Consider the following 21941-nt stretch of genomic DNA (forward strand, 5'->3'; position numbering starts at 1 on the left):
ATTTTTCATTCACTATTAGAAGAGTTGTCGGTAAAAAAAAAACAGTTGCCAAAAAGATAAGTGTTTTTTTTATTTTTAGTCGCCAACTGGAAAAATCACTTGCAAATGCGAGTGATTTACTCGCAATGTAGAGCCCTGATTATTTTCTTTTCTATTGAACCAGTTACCAAGTAGACAGAACAAAGGTGTGTTCAAAGTTGTGACTGAGCATGTAGAGAGAAACGTTTAAAAAAATGTGGCATACTTTTGAATTTTTTTTTTTTACTTTCATTTTTGTATTCATGTTGCCTGGTAATGCTAGCAAGTTTTATTAATATATTTATAAAATTATTTTTGCTTTTTATTTGGCACTTGTACAGTTTAATCAAGACATAAAAAATGAAAATATCGAAAAAAGGTTATATTGTACGTATCCGTTATGGAATGAAGTTCTTAAAAAAAAAAAAAGATTCACTTGATTTCATCTTGTAGTTTATGATACCGAGCAAAAGGTTAAATTTTTAGGAAGAAAAGTTAGTAATAAAGATGGGGAGGGAGTCTCGGCACTTTACATTGAGTTATCTCCCCGTGGCATTTTAAAACATTTCCATAATGGCTGACTTCAACGCACTTTCATAAAAACGTGTTTTTCCGTGGTAAAAAAAACAAACTACTTGATCAAATAAAATTAAATTTTTTTCAGATCTTCAATCCGAAACGGATACATACAATATGTAATATTATAATTTTTTTTTTCTCAATGTTTTCATTTTTTAATGTCTTGATTAAACTGTACAAGTACCTTTTTATTTTTTTCATTTTTGTCCAGGAAAATGATGTTTCTTCTCTATGAACACGGAATGAAGGTGGTTATTCACACTGCCAATCTGATTCCCGGAGATTGGCACCAAAAAACTCAAGCGTGAGTTGCATTTTAACAACCTTTCTTTTTGTGCAAGTCTACAGTTCCACCTAAATATAAAAAACAAATATACAGAAAAGTCTGTATTATGTATGCATCCATTACAGAACAAAAATGTCATATTTCAAAAATCATATAACTTGATAAAGTAGTTTTTTTTTTTTTTTTAATAAAGAAAATCATTTTAAATGATTTTAAGTGATTAATGTGAAATCGTTAGCATTACTGTGGAGAGGTGTAGGAATAAGTGCCCATGGTTGGTGTATGCCTGCTGTAAAGAAGCACTGACACATGAGCCTTGAACCCTTTTGATACAAAAATAATACAAGTATACAAATTTAAGTATTGTTGGGAATCTGAGTTGCAATTTCAAAAAAAAAAAAAAAAATATATCCATATGACTTGGGTGCATTAGCTTGAATCGAAACCAAAATAAAAACTTATGAAAATATATATATATATATATAAAACTTGAGTTCCTTCAGCCATGATCGAAACACAAACTTATGAAGAATTCTTGATAAAATTATTTATAAAAAAAAAATAGATGACTTAAGTGCTATCAGCTATAATCAAAACTGAAACCAAAACTTATGAAGAATTCTTGATAAAATTATTTATAAAAAAAAAATAGATGACTTAAGTGCTATCAGCTATAATCAAAACAGAAACCAAAACTTATGAAAAATTCTTGGTAAAATTATTTACAACAAGTACATAACAATTAAACAACCCGGATGTAAGCGTGACACAGAAAATAATGAACACGCTATCATATTAATATATAGATATTTTTGCTTTGTTTTTGTTTAGTATGTGGATTAGTCCATTGTTTCCAAAGTTGAAATGTGGTGCCAACAAAAATGAGGGCCATTCTCCAACATCGTTCAAGAAAGACCTGCATCAATACGTGACAGCTTATCGGAATTCAGCTCTATCTGAATGGGAAAGACACATTCTTGCACATGATATGTCAGCAGCAAAGTAAGTTGCATCATTTCTTTTTTTTTTGTCAGCGGTGGGGGCTGGTATGACGTATGGAAATGGCAAGTGGAGTGGCAGGTGTGTTATCATTTGTGACTGATGAGTGTTCGATGCAGAAAAAATACTTAAAATACGATGATTAAAAAAAACACATTTGTTTTTGTGTATGTTGGTTTGTGTGTGTTTTGGTATGTGTTGGTGTGTGTTTTTGATGAGGCCATTTTTTTTGTATAACGGACAGTTGTGTATGTCCAGCTAAAAATAAAAAAAAAAACCCAACAAACCAAACACTCACAAAGTTGCTATTTTCTTGATCAGCATTGTTCTGGATGAATAATATATAAAATGAAAAAAAATAATTATTCATTCTTTAGGGGGTCAATTGGGTCATGCTGCATAAGCTGAAGCCATTATAAATATAATTTTTAATACGCCATTTTAAACATAATCTATTATGTAACTGATTAACATTATTATTTTCAATATTTTTTAAAATGAGATAGAAATTGGGTTGAGCAGAGGTGAAAAAGTGGCAGGGAAAGGAATGTGGAAAAATGGCGAAGAAAAGAGAGATGCACTGAGAGAGATAGAGAGAAAACATTTTTAATACAAACACGTTTGACACATTTTTTAACCTCTTCTATTTTATTTTATAACTAACCTTGGTGCCCGGCGTTGCCTGGGTGTTTGGAGGTGTGTGTTTAGCAAAAAAAAAAAAAAAAAAAAAAAAGTGGTAGTAGGTAGGCAGGCAGGCTCGAACCCATACCACGAAGGAGGAAAAGAATGTGAACCCCTCCCTATAGAAAAGTGACCCCATTGCCTGTTTCCCTCCTGACTTCAACTTGGATGTCTTCAAGTCTAACATAAACAAATTCCTGATGAACTGCCCTGTTAGGTAATGACACTTTATCAAATCTCCAATACTAACGAATAATACAACACTACCCCATTGATTACTGTACACATAATAACCCTTATCCCCGAGTGGTTTCTGGGCCTTGATAAGTGGTGACCTCCATGTAAAAAACAAACAAAAAAAAAAGTGCCCAGTTTAGGGTGAAGGAGTTAATGTTTTTAGTCAATTTTTCGATATTTGTTGTCCGAAAGATCACGCTTCAAAACAATATTGATCTCGTGAAAATCCGTTGCCTCTCTCAAAAGTTTTATGCAGACATACATACATTTAAAACAGGTGAGATTTATATTATAGACTAGTAGGAAAATTTGGGAGGGAGTAATTTTTTAAGTCCAAGGGAAATAACTCCTAAATATCTTATTGAGCCAACACTTTTTAAACATTTTCTTATTTTCTTTAAATTTATCCATTTTCATTCCAGAGTGAATCTGATAGCTTCCGTACCAGGACGTCATACAATGTTGCAGAAAAATGCCTGGGGTCATTTCAAACTGCGCAAAGTAAGTGCTAACACTCTTAATGAAAAATTTGTTTAATTAGCTGCATTCACGAAAGGCATTCAATAACTAATGCCCCCCCCCCGGCCCACTCCTCGTAGCAGTAGAGCTATAAAACTTAGCAGTTATCAGCCTTTTTCTACATGAGGACCATCCAGAGTTCCACATTTATCCCATCGTTTGATGCAACTCCGGAGACCATTTTTGTAGAATGCTCCAGGTTAGTTCTCCAACCATGACGTGACTGTCGGAAACAAGACTACATCCTCAGCGAAACACTTTCCTTTAAAAAACAACTTGATGGCTGGGAGCAGGTGATAGTCATAGGGTGCAAAGTTAGGGGGAGGATTTCATAGCTACAAGCCTGCGCGTCCGATCTTGCAACGTGCTCGTTGTAGACTTGAGTATTGTCTTGCAGGAAAAGAATACCTTGCTAATCTTACCCTGCTTCTTGATTTTGATAGCCTTTCTTAATTTCCTCAAATGTAAAGCATAATAAGCTCCTGTAACTATGGTACTCTTTGCCAAAAAATCTATCATCACTACTCCATCCTGATCCCAGAAGACTGAGCATAATCTTGCCAGCAGAGGGCTGCACTACTGCCTTCTTTGGAGGTGTTGAGTCCAAGTGCTTCTGCTGCATTGACTGGGTTTTGGTCTCTGGATCAGAGTGATAGACCCAGGTTTCATTGTCTGTAATCAGTCTTTTGAAAAACTCTGACTCTTCCTCTTGGCACATTTCCAAATTCATCCTCAAGCAGTCAACCTGTTCTTGCTGCTGGATAGGTGTCAGCATCCTGGAAATTCATCTGGCTGACACCTTATCCACATGCAAATAGTCATGAATTATAGTTTTCACAGACCTTGTAGTACTTTTGACCTCTAGGGCTATTTAGCAAATAGTCATGCGTTAATCTTCCAAAATGGCAGCCTCAGCTTGACTGACAAATGCCTCATCAATGGCAAAAAGGGGGCAACAAGGTCTGGAAGCTGTTTCCATAAGTTTCCAGCCATGTTTGAAATCACAATGCAAGGTCATTTGATGAGGCATCATAACCAGACATGTCTTTCATGAAAAGTTTTCTGTGATGTACATCCTTTTAAATATAAAAACTGGACCACATTTCATACCTGACTTAGTTTAAATGTGTAAATCTGAAACCACAATTAGTTCAGAGCTGTAATTTAACGCATAACCCAAAGAGATATAAATCATTACATATGCAAAATTCCAGCTAGATCAGATAACTGGATGTGGACCAGGTCCATTACTTATTGAACACTCCTCGTATTTGGTATTGTTTGAGAATCCTTTATTTACGTTAGTTTTAGTTTAACTTATCTTCTAAGTAATTTCTTAAGGTTTCATCTATCAGTTCTTAGAATTGGTTACACAATAATTTAATTTATGAATATTAAGAATTTGAAGCAGAAAACCTTTTATGAAAGTAACTGAATTCAGCATTAAAGGATAAAAAAGAAAAAAAAAACCCAAATCTAGCAATCCAGATCGTCACATCTTGAATCCAAATACCTGCTTTACTTTAATCAATCCATATCACACAGGTATATTCATCTTAATAACTAATCAAGCAAAATCTCTAGCCTATAAATTTATTGTCAAATTTTCAAAGTCAGACCCAGATAGCATTTCATCTGACAAATCAAATTTTGCTTCTGACTAACCAATTTTCATTAATTTTTATACTGTGTGGTCTTTATGTGTAAATTTATCTTATTACATCTTCAAAGTGAGATCTAAATAGCATCTCAGCTGACAAATTTTGTTTCTGACGAGCAGATTTTGTTATTTTTGTATTGATTTAACATATAAATTTCTCTTGTTGGATTCTGAAAGTCAGACCTAAATAGCATTGCTTCTGATTATTATTCTGATTTTATTGGCAGTATAAAAACATACTTCACTACAATTTATTTTTAAAATTACTTAGTTCTGCCCAGACAACCGCTGGTATAAATTATTTGGGTTTGTATTACTGTACACATAGATTCGAAAAAGTTGTCAAAAAACAAATTTATAACAAATAAATGTTATCAAAGGCAAGATAAGTTACTTTTCTACCAAACTGGATATATTTTTTGTGTTTTTATTCAATGTAACATATTTATTCAGCTCGAAAAACATGCAGTGTTTACCGACGTATTGGACAATTCAAAATGGCGGCCGACTCTCTCTTAAACACGGTAAGTTCGAGAAAAGGTGTTATAAATAATAAACTAAACAAAATACTATTAAAAAAACACCGAATATATGTCAACCTATGTCACGGTAGCGAATTTCTAACAGTATTTTGTCTAGTTTATTATTTATAACACCTTTTCTCGAACTTACCGTGTTTAAGAGAGAGTCGGCCGCCATTTTGAATTGTCCAATACATCGGTAAACACTGCATGTTTTTCGAGCTGAATAAATATGTTACATTGAATAAAAACACAAAAAATATATCCAGTTTGGTAGAAAAGTAACTTATCTTGCCTTTGATAACATTTATTTGTTATATATTTGTTTTTTGACAACTTTTTCAAATCTATGTGTACAGTAATACAAACCCAATTATTTTTAAATTATTGTCCTAAAACTAAAGCTCAACAAGTCATATTTTTAATCGAAGAATATAATTGTATGACAACTAAAATTTTATTTCTTTTTCTGTATAAGTTTAAAAATGTGCAAAAAAGAGAAATCAAAAACTGAAATGCATTGCAGGCAACATATTTTTATATAAATCTATTTCCTTCTTGTTGGCAGGTGTTGATCGATAATGGTCCTGAGAAGATGGAAGTCGATTCTTGGCCACTGATTGGCCAGTTTTCCAGCATTGGTTCTTTGGGACCGTCTCCAGACAAATGGTTGTGTGGCGAGTTCTATCAGAGTTTGGCATCTTGCAGATCCTCAGCCTTTAGCACGCTACAGCACAAAAATTTGAAATTGGTTGGTTGAGTTTTTTTTTTTTCATTTTATTTTATTTTATTTTTTTCAATTGACTGTTATATATAGTTGCCTGTTTATATGAGTATGTCCAGCTAAAAGTTACAGTCTACACAAGACACACCCAGAAAGTTGACATATTTCTACCTACTTATGGCTGACAGAACGAGAACAATCTACCTGTTAAAGGAGCATAAGAGGACAAAGAGCTGGGGAACATGAATCTAAACTGTTGAAGAAACTCATGGTCAGTACAAATGTAAACGCCAAGATGTTCATTCATAGTGAAAACTGAAAATAAACTTCCATAAGAATTTCTAAAACAAATTTGAGTTGAATTCAGATTAAATAATAATTTGCATGTTTTATTGCTTTTCCACGATAACATTTCATGCCAAACATAAAATGTTATGTTTCCCCTAACATGCTGGTTGTTTCAAAAAAGGATGGCGTCAAAGTTCCTATTTACAATGCCTCCCCACGGGACAGAGTTAGACACCAGGGTCGTTTTTTTAACGTGGAGAAAAGGAACAAAAATAAAAATTGTCTCAGTTGTGAAGGATTTCTCCTCCACTGACAGAGAACAAGAAGTTGAAGTGTAAATCTGAAGAACAGATGGTATTTATTTGCTCCCCCACTGAGCAAATTAGGCACAAGGCCGATTTTTAATGTGAGGAGTGAAGGGGAAATGGGGACCAACTCCCCGGGGAGTAGGGGAGCTGGATAGTGACAATTGGTATGAAAGCTTGCCCCTACATTGACCAAGGTCTTATCTGTGGGGTCGCCCCCACATAGGGTCTTTGCTTGCAGTATCTGCCGGAACAGATGGTATTTATTTGCTCCCCCACCGAGCAAATTAGGCACAAGGCCGATTTTTAATGTGAGGAGTGAAGGGAGGGGGAAGGGAAAAAGGGGACCAGCTCCCGAGAGGTGGGAAATGGGAACTGGTTAATGGTCAGGCATGTGGGGTTGCCCCCACATCTGGTCTTTGCTAGTCATAGCTAGTCATAGCTTGCAGCATCTGCCGGAACAGATACTACACTTTGAGATATTAAATCTTTTATTCATGTTAAAAAAATACAGTAAAATTAACGGTGAACAAAAAACTTAGGCACATGGCCAACTCAAAAGGGGGGATTTTGGGGGTCGTTGGTCATCCTTGTCGCTCCAGAACTAAACAAAGTCAAAAGTTTCTCCCAGCTAGTATCTTCTTTCACCATAATACCGCATTCACCCTTTCATCTTGGGGGACGTCCTAGTAACTCCCAATTTTTAAAACATTTTTTATTGACGTGTAAAAACAAAAAAGATAACAATAAAATGGTAACAATAATTCATTTGTGTCGAGGGAGGGGGAAGAAAAAACAAAAGGTGATTAGTAGGACCCTCCCAACCCCGTCTAGTTGATAGACTGCCCGTTCCACTAGGTTTGTAAAAGGAACCTCGCTTCTGCGGGTCAGTCTCTAGGTGGGGATGCCCTCTAGATGGGGGTGAATGGAGAAAAGAAAATTTTGTGGGTAAGGGATGGAGGTTAGTTTGTATTTCTTTTTCTCCAAGATGGGTAAAATTTAGAGGAAGGGGTGAAAAACAAAAATTGCAGGTAAGAGGGGATGGGGATCTTGGAGGCTTCCTAATCGGGGAGGGATGGAACACACACTCAGCTAGCTGAGAGACTACTTGTTTAATTTAACTTTACAGAACTGCGCGTTCCACACCTAGGCGGGGAACACGTATTCGAATTTGGCTCCTCTTCGTACACACAGACTTGCCACATGTATCCATCTTCTGTCAAATGCCGCGCGATGCAGCCTTCTTCTATCACATCTGATCTTCACCCGTAGTTGGTGTTTAAAGAACGCGATCAGATCTTGATCAGAAAAAGACAACACCCCCCGGCAACCTTGCAGACGCGACGTCCAAATCACCATTCTCGCCACGGCCAGAATCGTAACGTAGACCATTTGTCTTTCCCGGTCCCACGGCGGCCTCACGTTGTCCACAACATTGGATACAGTAATTGGGCGAGGATGCTCAGGATCGATGCGAGCCGTCACCCCACTGACATACGACCAGTACTGGCGGAGTTCGCGGCAATCAAAGAAAGCGTGATCCGTAGTTTCCACAGCCGTTGTCCCACAACGGGGACAATCGGGCGACTCCAGAAACCCAGAACTGCATTGTATGTTGTTGAGTGGAAGTGCATTTCGGGCCAATCGCCAGGTCAGAGAGAACTCCGAATTGTTCAGATGACTCGAACCTGGCGCCCAGCTCCACGCGGAGCGGATCTCACTCTGCTGCCACCCCAAACGCGCGCATAGCGGGTCGTCAGCGGCCTCCCTCACTAGATCCCTGTGGAGTTCCCTACGGGTAGCAGTCACAAGGTCACTGGACCTTGGTAGTCGTTTTAGCGCGGCTCGGCACTCTTTCATGTAGGCAGATTCTCCCCGCGGCCTGCGACGGCTCTCGATGGAAGGGTCGAGAACGAGGTCGGGGAAGGCGGCAGTAACCACGGGGTGCCACGGTTGGTCCTCCTGCATATAGTTGCTCAGGAAGGCCAGTCTCTCAGCATCTCGATGACACTTCAAGTCCGGCATTCCCAAGCCTCCCTCACACGGACGTTGAATACAGGCCTGTCTGCTCACCCAGTGTCTTCCTCTGTCCCAAAGGAGCGAGGACAAGAGTTCGACGAGAGCTTTTAGGTGTTGTGCAGGCAGGGGAAGTACGGCCAGTCGGTAAAGGATGAGAGGAAAGACGTAAGTGGCGCACGCCTCAGCTCTACCCTTTAAGGAAAGTTTCCTAGGAAGCCACGAACTGACTGCAGCCTCCACCTTTGACCGTACCTCCAACCAATTCTTGTCAAGCTGGAGACCCGGTCCGAACCACACGCCGAGGATCCGGACCGGGCCATCTGTCCAGCTGAAGGGCGCAGGGAGGTTTGCGTTGCCACTCCATGCGCCCAACCGCAGTCCTACCGACTTGTTGCGGTTTATCTTGGCCCCTGTAATTCTTTCGTACTGTGTGAGTGCCTCCGACACGACCTCAATGTCTCTGGAGCCCGACACGAAGATCGTGACATCATCGGCGAACGCGGATACCTTGGCAGCTGAGCCGCCAGGCAGAGCCATTCCGCGCAGGGCCGAATTTGCCTCCCCATGTCTCAGCTTGCGGAGAAGAGGCTCCAAAGCCAGGATATAAAGCAGGGGCGACAGCGGACAACCCTGACGAACCGACCGAGAGATAACAAAGGGTTTCGAGCGCTTTCCGTTCACTTGCACGACAGCCATGGGCTGCCGATACATTATGGAGATCCACTTGCAAAAGTCCGGTTTAAAACCGGCGGCCTCTAAGACAGATGCCAGGAAACGATGGTCGACCCTATCGAAAGCTTTGGACTGATCTAAGTTTATCAGCGCGGCTTCTGTGTCGTCATCTATTCCCCCCTCTAGGATCATGCGGATCAGGTGCAAGTTGTTCTGAATCGATCTCCCCTTCACAGCGTAGTTCTGTTCTGGTTCAACCAACTCGTCGATAACAACCTGCAGCCGATTCGACAGGACCTTGGCCAAAATCTTCAACTCTGTGTTTAGCAGAGTTATGGGCCTGTAGTCATCTAACTCTTCCCCTCCATGCCCGTCACCTTTCTTCAGCAATGTGATCACTCCCTTGGTCACCTGCCCTGGGATGGATCCCTGAGCAAACCAATGGTTGAACATATCCGTCCGAAGAGGCAGAAACATGGGCGACAGCCTCAAGTACAGTTCGTATGGCAGACCATCAAGTCCTGGCGATCTGTCACAGCTGACCTGCTTCAGCGCAGTAAAGACCTCCTGCTCCGTCACCCGGCCCTCGCAACCAGCCGCTCTAGCCGCCTCGAGGCGGGGAGAGTCGGCCAAATAGTCGCTAAACTCAAGGACCGGAAGATCGGGCTGCTGCGTAAAACGCTCCTCGAAATGTTCTCGAAACCCCTCGCAGATCTCCCGAGTCGATTCCAGGGTGCGTCCATTCGGATGTTTGATTTTTGCAATATATTTGTCCGAGCCACGCCTAGAAACCTCACGGCGCACGTCTGCATCAGAATTGACTGCTTCGTTGCCTATCTTTCTAAGCCTAGCTCTAACTACTTGGCCTTCGTAACGCTCGCTAGTCTCGCGTAGAAGGTCCTGCTTAGCTAGTTCCTGACTAACCCTATCACCCTCCCCGGTAGCCTGGGCTAGTTTCTGCTCTAGCTTCTTCTTCGTCTTGGCCTTATCTAGTGCGAGGCGCTGGGCATACTTGACGGAGAAGCTTCTGATCTTGGCTTTGAGACCTAACCACCACTTACTCCCGGTAACCGCCCCCACTAGTGCCTTTTTAATCAATTCTCTTAACTGATCTTGGAAGTCTTGTCTCTCCAGAAGGGAGGTGTTTAACTTCCAGTACCCCGCTAACTTAGGCCTATTTCCTAGCTTCAGCCGGGCCATAACTAATTTATGGTCCGTCTGGCCTAGCCAAGTGAACGTGGGACAAGATAAGAAGTCTACTTCGCCTCTCCTAACTAACATCCTGTCCAAATAAGTATTTGGATAGGAGGAAACACTATTGGTCCACGTCCACATCTCCCGCCCTGGATGCTCGACCCGAAACCTGTCGACCAGACCGCATCTAGCCATCAGATCAGCCAGGCTGGACTCGCACCTCTCCGATCCTCTAGCTCCGCCTCCTACCTTATCTATGTCGGGGTCTAAGATGGAATTCCAATCCCCCATTAGCACTACCCGCTTCCGACAATCTACAAACGCGTCAAGCTGACTGAAGAATGAGACCCTCTCACGAGCGGTGCTGGGCGCATGAACCGCAATCACCCGAAACACAGAATCTTTTACGGCAACATCGGCCACAACCAGCCTACCCACTGCATCTCTATGGACAACGTCGACCGTCGCCGACAGGGTACGTTTAACCAGCACGGAAACTCCCTTCCCCCGCGGGCTGCCATATGCTGAGAAAACCTCAAAGTCTCGGGCCAGCACCTGACAGTCCACAGAGGAAACGAAATGCGTCTCCTGAATCGCAGCGACATCCACTCCCAGGGACAAGAGGTCGTGCCGGAGGCGAGCCGCCCGGCCCGATGATCTCAAGCCCCTCGCATTCAGACTAGCCAAATTCAAAGCCATGGTACCTACCTTAAGGTGTGTTACACTCAGCTCCGAAGTCAGCCGGGGAAAGGACACCGACGTTGTGTGCAATGCTCAAGGTGGTCAGGTTTTTCATGTCCTGACCTTCTCTCACAATGCCGCCGACATCCAAAGGGTAGGTCAATTTAAGGGCCCTATAGAGTGACGGATGGACCAACACTGGGACCCTTCCCTTGCATTGTTTTGACAGTTCATCAAGAGAAGGGTCATTTTTTTTAACCAGTTCAATTCCCGGAAACGCCCCTTCAGCGGCCTGCAGCCTTGTCCACAAGTTGGTCTTGCAGGCCTCTGGAGTTCTGACAAAGGTTATTAGGAGTGGGGCGTCCGGGAAATTTGAGGGGATATTTACATCTTTCCCCTCTATCTGTTTGTAATCGAGCAGAGGTTTTAAGTTTTTCCTCTGCCGATGGGAAATGTCTGTGGCCACAGATAGAGGGTCTACATAACATAGTTCCTCAGGGGCAAGGACCTTTGGTCTGCAAGAGGCAGAGGAGTCTCTCCTCTCCCTCGGTTCATTCTTTTCATTTTCTTTTTGGGGTAGTGGCTCAGTTTGCCTTGGTGTGGGGACGGGTGTTTGTGTGGTGCCTGGTGTTGGTGTTGGTGCGGTGTCTGGTGTTGGTGTTGGTGCGGTGTCTGGTGTTAGTGCGGTGTCTGGTGTTGGTGCGGTGTCTGGTGTTGTTGCAGTGTGTGGTTTGGGGGTGGAAGTGGATTTTGTTGTTAGGGGTGGTGTATGTTCACAGGGAGTGGGGGCCACCTTTTCTTCCTCTTTTCTTCTTTTGTTTTTCTTTTTCATTCTTTCGAATGAACCGGGGAGAGGTGAGGTTGAGTTCCTCTCCCTCTCACTTGCGGATTCATCCTCAGAGGAGCAGTCTTTTCTCCGCTTGATCCCCGTCTCGATTGGTGTGGGGACCGTTGGTTGTGTCTGCTCCTCTATTTGCTGCTGCAGCTGTTTTTGTTGTTGCTGCTCTCGCTGGTGTCGTTGCTGCTGCTGCTTCTGCTGCACTTGCTGATTTTGCTGTTGCAGTAGTTGCTGCTGCAGTTGTTTCCGCGGCATTGGCTGCGGTGGCTGTTGTTGTTTCTGCATTTGCAGAGGCTCCTGCCTCGATTTTTGGGCTGGTGGTGGGACGGTGGCAGAAGGGATTAAGTGTTTCCGCTTTTGTCTCACTACCGTGCTCCATTCTTCCCCCTTGGCCTCCTGGGTGGTTTGAGTTTTCCTTGGAGCTGGGGTTGGTGCTGCAGTTGCAGGGGTTGTTGCCGCCTGTTTTGGTGCGGGCGTTGTCTCAGTGGATGTGACCGCCTTTTGGGTTATTGGATTAGGGGTTACCCTTTGGGGGCAACTCCTAGCCATGTGGCCCTGCTTTTGGCAGAACCAACAGTGTGGACGACGGCCCTCCACCACTACCGTTATGCTGGCGTCTTTGTATGTCAGCAGCGGTGGTATTGCCTGAAAACCTTTCCTCTTCAGCCTCATTGCTATTGTGTAGCAGCCCAGGTGAGTCCCAGTTTTTGACCGTATTGGGGTCACCTGTTCTACCTCGCCGTACTGGCTGAAGAGGCATCCTAATACTTCCGCAGGTATTTGGGTTGGCACATTAAATACCTGCACCCGAGTCCTTCTCTTGCCCTGGTATTCAGGTGTTAGTTTGACTCTCCCATGCTTTATTTCTTGGAGGGAGAGTCTCTCTGCATCTTCCTTGGTGAGTAGGAGGATGTCCCACATGGCGTAGCTCCTCTGGTACAGGTATAATACCGGGATATTTAGCTTATGTAGGAGCCCTGCCATGTCTTCCTTTTTCATCCCTAGGAGGCGGTTTTCCGGCATATCCGAGATGATGAGGGAGAGCACTCTGTCTTCGATTGCCTCCCAAGCGCCTGGCACTGGTTTAATTTCTGCCCCCTCTATGTATTGTCTGTACTTGGTCAAGTACAAGTCTTTATACTCTTGAGGGGACAGTTGCTTCTCTACAGTCTTCCCCCATGCCAACCCTCTTGTTGGTGTTGGATCTTTGGTGAGGTTGGACTGTTTTTGCTGTTCCTTGGCGGAAGGGTTGCTATTTTGAGGGGCATTTCCCTTTCCGCTTTCCTTTGGGACCGACTCTCCCTGCTCTATACTTCTTCCAGGAAATACTTCCCTTTTTGGGGAGTCGGCCTCCTGGGGAGCATTGTCCTTGGGAGCTTTTGCCCCTTTTGTTTTGGGGAGGTTTAGGCTGTATGCCCCCTCGTTTTCTTGATTTGCTCCCCTTTTGGGGCAGTAGCCCTCCTGGGGAGCACTGTCTCTCTTATCGTCCTTTGGGGCTACTGCCTCTTGATTTTTGTTGTCAGAGCGGGATGCCCTGTCCAACATTGTTTTTTCTCCCCTTTGTGGGGAGTCGCCCTCTTGGGGAGCTGCTGGTGAGTTTTCTCCCTTCTGGGGGGCGTCCTTCGGTTTCGTGTCCGGGCGGTATGCCCCGTTGCTTTTTGCTTCCCCTGTTGGGGAGCCGTCCTCTTGGGGAGCAGTTTTTCTTGTGGTAGCCTCCTGGCTGGGGGTATCTGTATTGGTGGTCCCCGGGCTGGGGGTGTCCATTTTTGAAAAAAGCTCTCTCTCTTCTGTATAATTCACCAAAATGAGTGACGTGGAGTCGGCGTCCAAATTGGTAGCCGACTTTGGCGCCAAAAAGAAGTGGCGCCAAAGGCGGCAAGAGGGGAGATAGAACTGAGAGAGGGAGTGGGAGGTTAGTGGAGGGAAGAGAGAAAGTGTTTCCGACCCTCCCTCGCGGGAAGGTCGTAAATTATCAGCTCGGATCCCCCCCCGTGGGGGAGGGGGGAGAGCAGAGAAAGACAGACAAAGTGGGGGTGCGGACAGAACGCTACCCAACAAGCTCTCCGGGCACGAGAATGTGTCGCCAGAACACGACTGCCTATCGCTGTGTATGTATCAGAGAACAGATACTACACTTTGATCTTGACCCGATGGTGTCAAAGTTAAAAAAAAAATTTATTTCTTTAATTAGCATTGAAAAAGGACAGTGCAGAAACTCCATGCCCCTTTTTGTGATTAAACAAAGGGGGACGACTCTCACACATTTATACTACTTCTATGGATTAAATAAACGGTTCAATTCGTAATTCTCGGTTCTGGGTATGGCCTTAAAAGATATCCAGTTGTGAGGCCCATTTGGGGCTGTGGGGTAATGTGGAGTTGCTACTTAGCTATATTTGTTCCCAGGTTCACTTTAGTCCAGAGTGATAATACCTGTTAAGGCATCTGGTGTTACCAGATTAAGCTGTCTGAAGATAATGGCTTCTTAATCAAAAATGCACCAAACATTAATGTTATTGTTTTTTTTGTTTTTTTTACTTTCCCTTTGCAAAACTCATGCTCTGCAAAGTCAAAAACAAAACTAATTTTCTTCTACAAAACAACCAAACCAAACTCCATGAATATATAAAGAACTTGAAATATAAATGCTTTTTCCAAAATTACTGGATTTAACATTAAATAACCTGAAAAGAATTGATATACTGTGAAACAAAACAACCAAACCAAACCCCATAAATAAATATTTAAAAATATAAAGAGCTTGAGGCATAAAAACTTTTCCCTAAATTACTGGATTTGACATTAAATGACCCCAAAATGGTTGATATCCCGTGACACAAAACCAACTGATTCGTAATTCTGTACAGATTTTCGGGTTTGACAAGATACACCCGGATAAAGTGAAAAGTTACATCAGCGTTTATTCAGTTTTACTTCAAATATAAAAAAAACTGTTCATAAAAAAAAACTAAAAAAGGGATTACAGACCAACCAATAAGAACAAGGTATGTGTCTTAGCATATGTTATGTATAGACACGTAGTGAATGAACGGTGTTTATATGTGTAACCATTCACCCGCAGCGGGCTACTTAATGAAAAAGAACATCGTAATAATATCAACTGAATGTATATACACATTATATCTACTAGAAGCTAACCGAGACATTTATAGATATATATACAAATACATTATACACTTAAATATATACACCCTGTTATATAGACTCCCACTGTATTACACTAACAAGTAGGTACATAATGGAGTATTTATACAATTATAATTTTCTAATATTCGGGTAAAACTGAGTAAATGACTTTACATGAGACAAATGTGTAAATAACATTTAAGATGAGAACAGTATTTTTTTAATTTATTTAAAAAATTTTTTTTATTACATTTTCACCCCAAACAAGGCAAATTGCCACTTTGGTGTAGGGGGCTACTATCAGGGGCAACAACTACTGGGGTACTATGTAGGGATTTGGGCAGCAAGATGTTGGTTCACGTTACACTTGAACTTCTGCACGTCAGTACTGTTGGGGAAGCAGGGACCTGGAATGGAATTCCAGAGTCTATCGGTTCTGGGGAAGAAACTATTGGAGTAAAAAGATCTTTTACATCTAGGGATCTCTACAGTGTGGCCGTGGGATTTAGCAGCCTGTCGGGTTTGTCGAGGGTGCTCACGTCGTGGGGGAACAAGTGATTGCAGTTCGTCAGAGCATTCACCACTAAAATACTTGAAGAAAAGGCAGAGGGATGCAACATTTCGTCGATGGGACAGAGGCTGAAGCTTAGATGCCAGTTCAGGGCCTATCAGGTTTGCGACTCTCTTTAGAACCTTGTCAAGGAGTGAGAGACTAGTAGCAGATGCACCAGCCCAGATGTGACAGCAATACTCCATACATGGGCGAATGGTGGCCTTATAGAGGTACAGGATACTTTCGGGTGTTAGTAGTTGTCTAGCACGGTAGAGAGAGCCTACCTTTCTTGCAGCGGCCCTGGCAATGCCTTCAATGTAATTGTTCCAACTCATGTTTCCTGTGAAAGATGTACTCTCAGATAAAGAGTCGTTGGCTATTGCTATAGGTGGTAGAGGGTTTCTTGTAATTATTGAATGAAACTAGTTTAGTCTTGGCAGCATTGAACGTGACCAACCACTTTTGTCCCCATTCCACCACAGATTGGAGGTCTTCCTCTAGTGTTTCTGCCATTTCTTTAGAAATGTGTTCATTCGTCTTCCTGTCGTGCCTGCCATAGAGTGTAGTGTCATCAGTATATATACCCATCTCAGAGGCAATTTTGTCGAGGAGGTCATTTATGAATATCAGGAACAATAGAGGCCTAAGGATAGAACCCTGGGGCACCCCTGCATTTATATCATATTGTTTAGATGTACGACCGTCGAGGACAACCTGGATTTTTCTCTTATCTAAGAAGGATTTAATTATGTTAAGTATTTTACCAGTGATACTGTATGATCTAATTTTCCTGAGGAGACCCTCATGCCATACCTTGTCAAAAGCCTTAGATATATCTAGAGCTACCGCTCTGCCCTCCCCCGGTTTGTCCAGTAAATGGTATATACGTTCAGAGGTTACAGTTAGGATGTCTGCTGTGGAATGGGCTTGAGACTAAATCCATATTGTTTGTCAGTCAGAAGTTTAGCATTTGTAAGGTGATGGACTAGAGCATGATTAATTAAGGTCTCAAATATTTTGGCAAAAAGTGGGAGGAGGCTAATGGGGCGATAATTTGATGGGTCAGTCCTTTCGCCAGAATTCTTGAATACTGGTACAACTGAAGCAGTTTTCCAACAGCCCGGAAAGCAAGCTTCATTAAGGAATTTGTTGTAGAGTTTGGAGAGAACTGGAGCTACTTCGGCTGAGCCCTTTTTTAATAGCACAGCTGGGATAAGATTGGGTCCACATGCTTTTGAAGTGTCAAGGTTTTTTATGATAGCATGCACCTGAGCAGGGGTGGTTTTCAGATCGTCTAGCATGGCGTCTGTCCGCATAAGAAAGTCAGGTACGGGGTGGTTGGAAGGGTCCAGTGTGGAGTTTGAGGCAAACCGACTGGCAAGCATGTTAGCCTTGTCGGTTGCTGAGGAGACAACCTCGTGGTTGTTGGTTAGTGGGGGAATTGTTGATTGCCCATTATTTACTACACTGTTGTAGATTTTCCAGAAGTCTCGAGTTCCTAGTTTTTGTGCTTCAATGCGCTTTTTAGTATAATAGTATAATTGTCTAAATGATAAAAATTATCAATCCTCATCTAAAAAATTTCAATACACTAATAGTATAATTCTTTTTTTCTCCTTTTTTTTCTTTTACTTGGGGTTCACTACTTATCAAGGCTTAGAGGCCATTCGAGGTAAATGAGTGTTAGGTAGTCGGTGAGACAACACCATCATGATCGGTAATGATGGAACTTGGGTAGGGTTTAATCATATAAGAGGATAGCTCAACAAGAGCTTATTCATATTAGACTCGAAAACAATAGTCAGCTGGGAAGTGGCTCCGTGGTGTTGTGTTCCGCAGATGGGCAGTTCTAGGAAAAAAACTCTGCTCATGAAATTTGCATATAATCATAGGCAAGGAGAGAGAGTGAGGAAAATTGTTGACAGTTGTTGTAACTAGTCGAGTATTTGTTACAAATGTCTTGTGGGTGGGTGGAGGAGGGATCATAGATTGAAGCTTGATCGTGCACCTACCATAAAAGTAACGATAAAACAGAGATAGACTCGCAACATCTTTTCTGTGAGAAAAGAGGAAGTAGGTCGGCGAAAAGGTCCTCCTCCACTAGATTTCAAAAATATTGTTGTACCCTAACAAGGCGGGAACTGATACTCTTAGCAGCTCCTCCCCAGATGTGGTAACAATACTCCCTCTTAGAGCGTGTATTTTATTTTTTTAATTTTAATTTTTTTTTAATTCAATTTTCACGCCAAACAGGGCACAGTGCCACTTTGAAGTAGGGAACTACTATTGAGGACATAAGTTGCAGGGGTATTATGAAAGGAGATGAGTAGCAAGATGTCTGCTCACATTACACTTGAACTTCTGCACTTCTGCATAGCTGGGAAAGCAGAATCCCGGAAGGGAATTCTAAAGTCTAGCAGTTCTGGGGAAGAAACTAGGAGTAGAAGACTTTTTTTACACTGAGGGGTACAAGTGCTTGCAGTTCGTCGGAGCATTCACCATTAAAATACTTGTAGGACAGGCAGATCGTTGTAACATTTCGTTGATGGGACAGAGGCTGAAGCTTATATGTCAGTTCAGGACCTATCAGGTTGGTAACTCTTTTTTGAACCTTGTCCAGAAGTGAGAGACTAGTAGCAGATGCACCAGCCCAAATGTGACAACAATATTCCATACATGGACGAATGGTGGCCTTATAGAGGTACAGGATACTTTCAGGCGTAAGTAGCTTTCTAGCATGGTAGAGAGAGTCAACCTCCTCGCAGCAGCCTTGGCAATGCGCGTATTTGGCTGTTTCAGAATAAAGTTTCATCAGAATGAATTAAATAATTTTAATGTATCTACTTTCAAATCGTTTTGTTTTCGCTGACAATAATTCTTGTAACATCTTGTTTTCTCTTTCTCTATAATTTTAGATTTACCCGACAGTTGACAATGTACGGGTTAGTCTGGAGGGCTACCCTGCTGGCACTTGCCTTCCATACAGCATTAATACAGCATCAAAACAAAGCTATCTTGTTAATTTCTTGCAGTGAGTACAGCCTTTTTTTGTTGTTGTTCTTAAAAACTTCATGGATTTTTGGTATTTGCTTGTATTAATTTTTTAAACCATTGCATTTCAGGTGAAAACATTATGTACTTACGTATCATGGTGAAATTAGTATAAATTCTATGACTTGTCTCCCTTGACTTACATAATTAAAAAAAAGATTCTTGTCAGCGTTCATACAACATTGTAAATTCTGACTTGTTCAGTTTGGTTCCTTGAACTAAACTGCCCTGCCTTCTCGACTTTAGTCTTTTTTTATAACGTTTTTTTTTTTGGGGGGGGGGAGGGGGAAACCCCCCATTGATATGCAAATCAATGCATATCGAATTACTGTATGAAAAAAAAATGGCGGTCCTTTAATTTAAGTTGTAGTTTGATATGCATTGATTTTCATATCAATGAGTCTTTGCCCCCAAAAAAGATGTTATAAAAATACATCTAGCACATCTTGTACTGAATCATTTTTCTTAATTTTAAAAATTTATATTAATCTCGCCATAGCACGTATGTAATAATGTTTTCACCTGAAATGCGTTGGTTTAAAAGGTCACTAATGGGAAACAAGCACCGAATTTTTTTACTCTTTTAAAATAAAAGCGTGATAATTTTAAACATAAGGGAAATAACTCTGGATGAAAATATTTTCTCCAAAGAGAGATAACTCAGGACATCTTTTTTTAAATTTTTTACACAGTTACAAACCCTGATCACCGTACGATTGTCATCCATTTAAAATATGTAAATTCCATATCTATAAATCCAACTATAATCCAGATTTTTTTCTATACCAAAAATGTCAAATAAGGTATTATCTGTCTGGCAATTCACATTCAAATGTAACATTTTGAATCAACTTAATAAACCATGCAACTAATAAGCTGTAAAGATAAGCAACATTGATATTTATCATTTTTGTAAAACTCTATCAGAAAAGATAATGAGCACATGAATATAATCTGGCATCTCAGCTTGATTTCACAATTCATATCTGAACAACTAATTTTGAGAAGTTAGAAATTGTATGTTTAAATTATGTGTTTATAATCTATTTTTCTCACATCTTGACATATTACATTTGAAACAATACTTTTTCTATGACTTTTCTTTTCCTTTAACCTTGTCTTTTTTTTTTTCTTCCGTGTCGGTTTTTGCCATTCACTTTGCTTTTGTTTCCCTTTCACCCTGTAATGTTACCCACCTTTACATACATAGACTCAACACCTTTAATGCATCTAAAACCAAACTCCTATCCTTACATCATCAACGCTCTGATCCCCATCTGGTATCAATTGGGATGGATGGCTCTCGTCTGGGAGAGGCCCCGTGTTTTGACAAGCTTCTGGGTTTGACCTTTACTCCTGATCTGAAATGAAACAAGTACATCAGGTCTGTTGCCGGGGTCGCTGGGAGGATGGTGGGATCCTTCTACCACTCCAGAAGATATCTCACTACTGATGCAATTCTTTATCTATATAAAAGCCAAATACGTTCAATGATGGAATACTGCTGCCATATCTGGGCAGGAGCTGCTAAAAACAGCCTATCCTGCCTTGACAGAGTACAAAATAGACTACGTGGCTTAGTGGAGGATGCCCTTTTTTCTACCCTGCAACCTCTCTCCCACAGAAGAGACGTTGTGAGCCTATCCTTGTTTTATCGTTATTTCCATGGCAGGTGCTCGTCTGAACTCCAATCTCTGGTCCCCTCTCGCCAATCTTTCACGAAAACCCCTGTCTAGCTGAATCCACTGTGAAAAATTTCCCACACTCTTTATCTGTGCCTAAATCAAAACGTGGATTCCATGAACAAAGCTTCTTTCTTAGAACTGCATGCCTGTGACACTCTGCTCCGTCTGCCTGCTTCCCACCTGACTACAACTTGGATGTGTTCAAGTTCAACGTTAACAAATTCCTAATGAACCGCCCCCTTAAGTAAACACTTCATCAAATCTCCACACTAACGTAATGTACTTGCAATAACCCTTATCCCTGAGTGGCTTCCGGGCCTTGATAAGTGGTGACCACTGTGTAAAAAAAAAAAAAAAAAGAAAAAATAAAGAAGAGTACATTGCAAGGAACATAGTACAAGTAATAACTTGACTCCATTTTTTTTTTTTTTTTTTTTTTTTTTTTGTAACAATAACATTTATTTCCTTATTCTCCCACCCAGCGTGACTTCTTGTTATGGCTCTGACATCATGCATGTCTTTAACAGGATGTTTTCTTTTCTTTACGGTGATGTCATTTTGCATTTTGTATGCGTTTGTATATGTGCATCTGCGCTCCTTTACAACCCTTTATCTTGCTTACCTTCTCACGTTAATTGCGTTTTTTTTTGTTTTTTTTAATTTCTTATTTAAATCCTACTTCCATGTTACTATGAAGACTTTCAATAAATCAAAACAAAATAAAAGCGCTGCACATAAGTGTGGTTTGATTTGATTGTACAGTTATATATTAGAAGGCCGCCCGACGTTGCCCGGTCGTAAGATACACTTAAATGATATTTTAATAAATGCAGATTTCGTATTTATTATTATAGAACCACTTCTCTATTGATTATTATATTGTACCCAATATAGAGTAGAGTCCCCGTCCGGTGTAACCTGGTTATAAAATATGCTTAAATATATTTTAATCCATGCAGATTTCATATTTATTATTAGAGTTAATATTCCAGTGATTATTATATTGTACCCTATGTATATAGTAGTGATTTCAAAAGTTAAAAAAAAATGACTTGTGTGTCATCAGCTAAAATTGAAACCAAAACATATGGCATTCCAGCCTCAGTTAAGTTTGAAACATCCATGCTATAGTCAGTTGGGAAGCAGTCCTGTGATATTGTGTTCCTCAGGTGGATAGTTGGGAAAAAGTGCTGTTTAGTTTTAAGTATACAGAGGGGAAAAAGGAAAATTGTTTACATTTTTTTTTTTTTGAGCTAGACAAGGTTTTGTTATATTTTATAGATG

At 41.2% G+C, this 21941-nt stretch overlaps 1 protein-coding gene across 2 annotated transcripts in view; it reads left to right on the forward strand.

Moving 5' to 3' along the window:
- LOC145255684 (tyrosyl-DNA phosphodiesterase 1-like) overlaps nt 1–21941 on the forward strand; it is a 94316-nt gene that overhangs the window by 64727 nt on the left and 7648 nt on the right. For both annotated transcript variants that reach the window (XM_080114248.1, XM_080114249.1), the window contains exons 8-12: nt 809–901; nt 1715–1885; nt 3223–3301; nt 6069–6251; nt 18837–18952. In XM_080114248.1, coding sequence (XP_079970374.1) covers nt 809–901; nt 1715–1885; nt 3223–3301; nt 6069–6251; nt 18837–18952 — 642 coding nt within the window. The remainder of the gene's footprint in view (nt 1–808; nt 902–1714; nt 1886–3222; nt 3302–6068; nt 6252–18836; nt 18953–21941) is intronic.

Source organism: Euprymna scolopes, chromosome 31 (assembly GCF_053919585.1).
Source record: "Euprymna scolopes isolate OS-2025 chromosome 31, ASM5391958v1, whole genome shotgun sequence".
NCBI lineage: Eukaryota > Metazoa > Mollusca > Cephalopoda > Sepiida > Sepiolidae > Euprymna > Euprymna scolopes.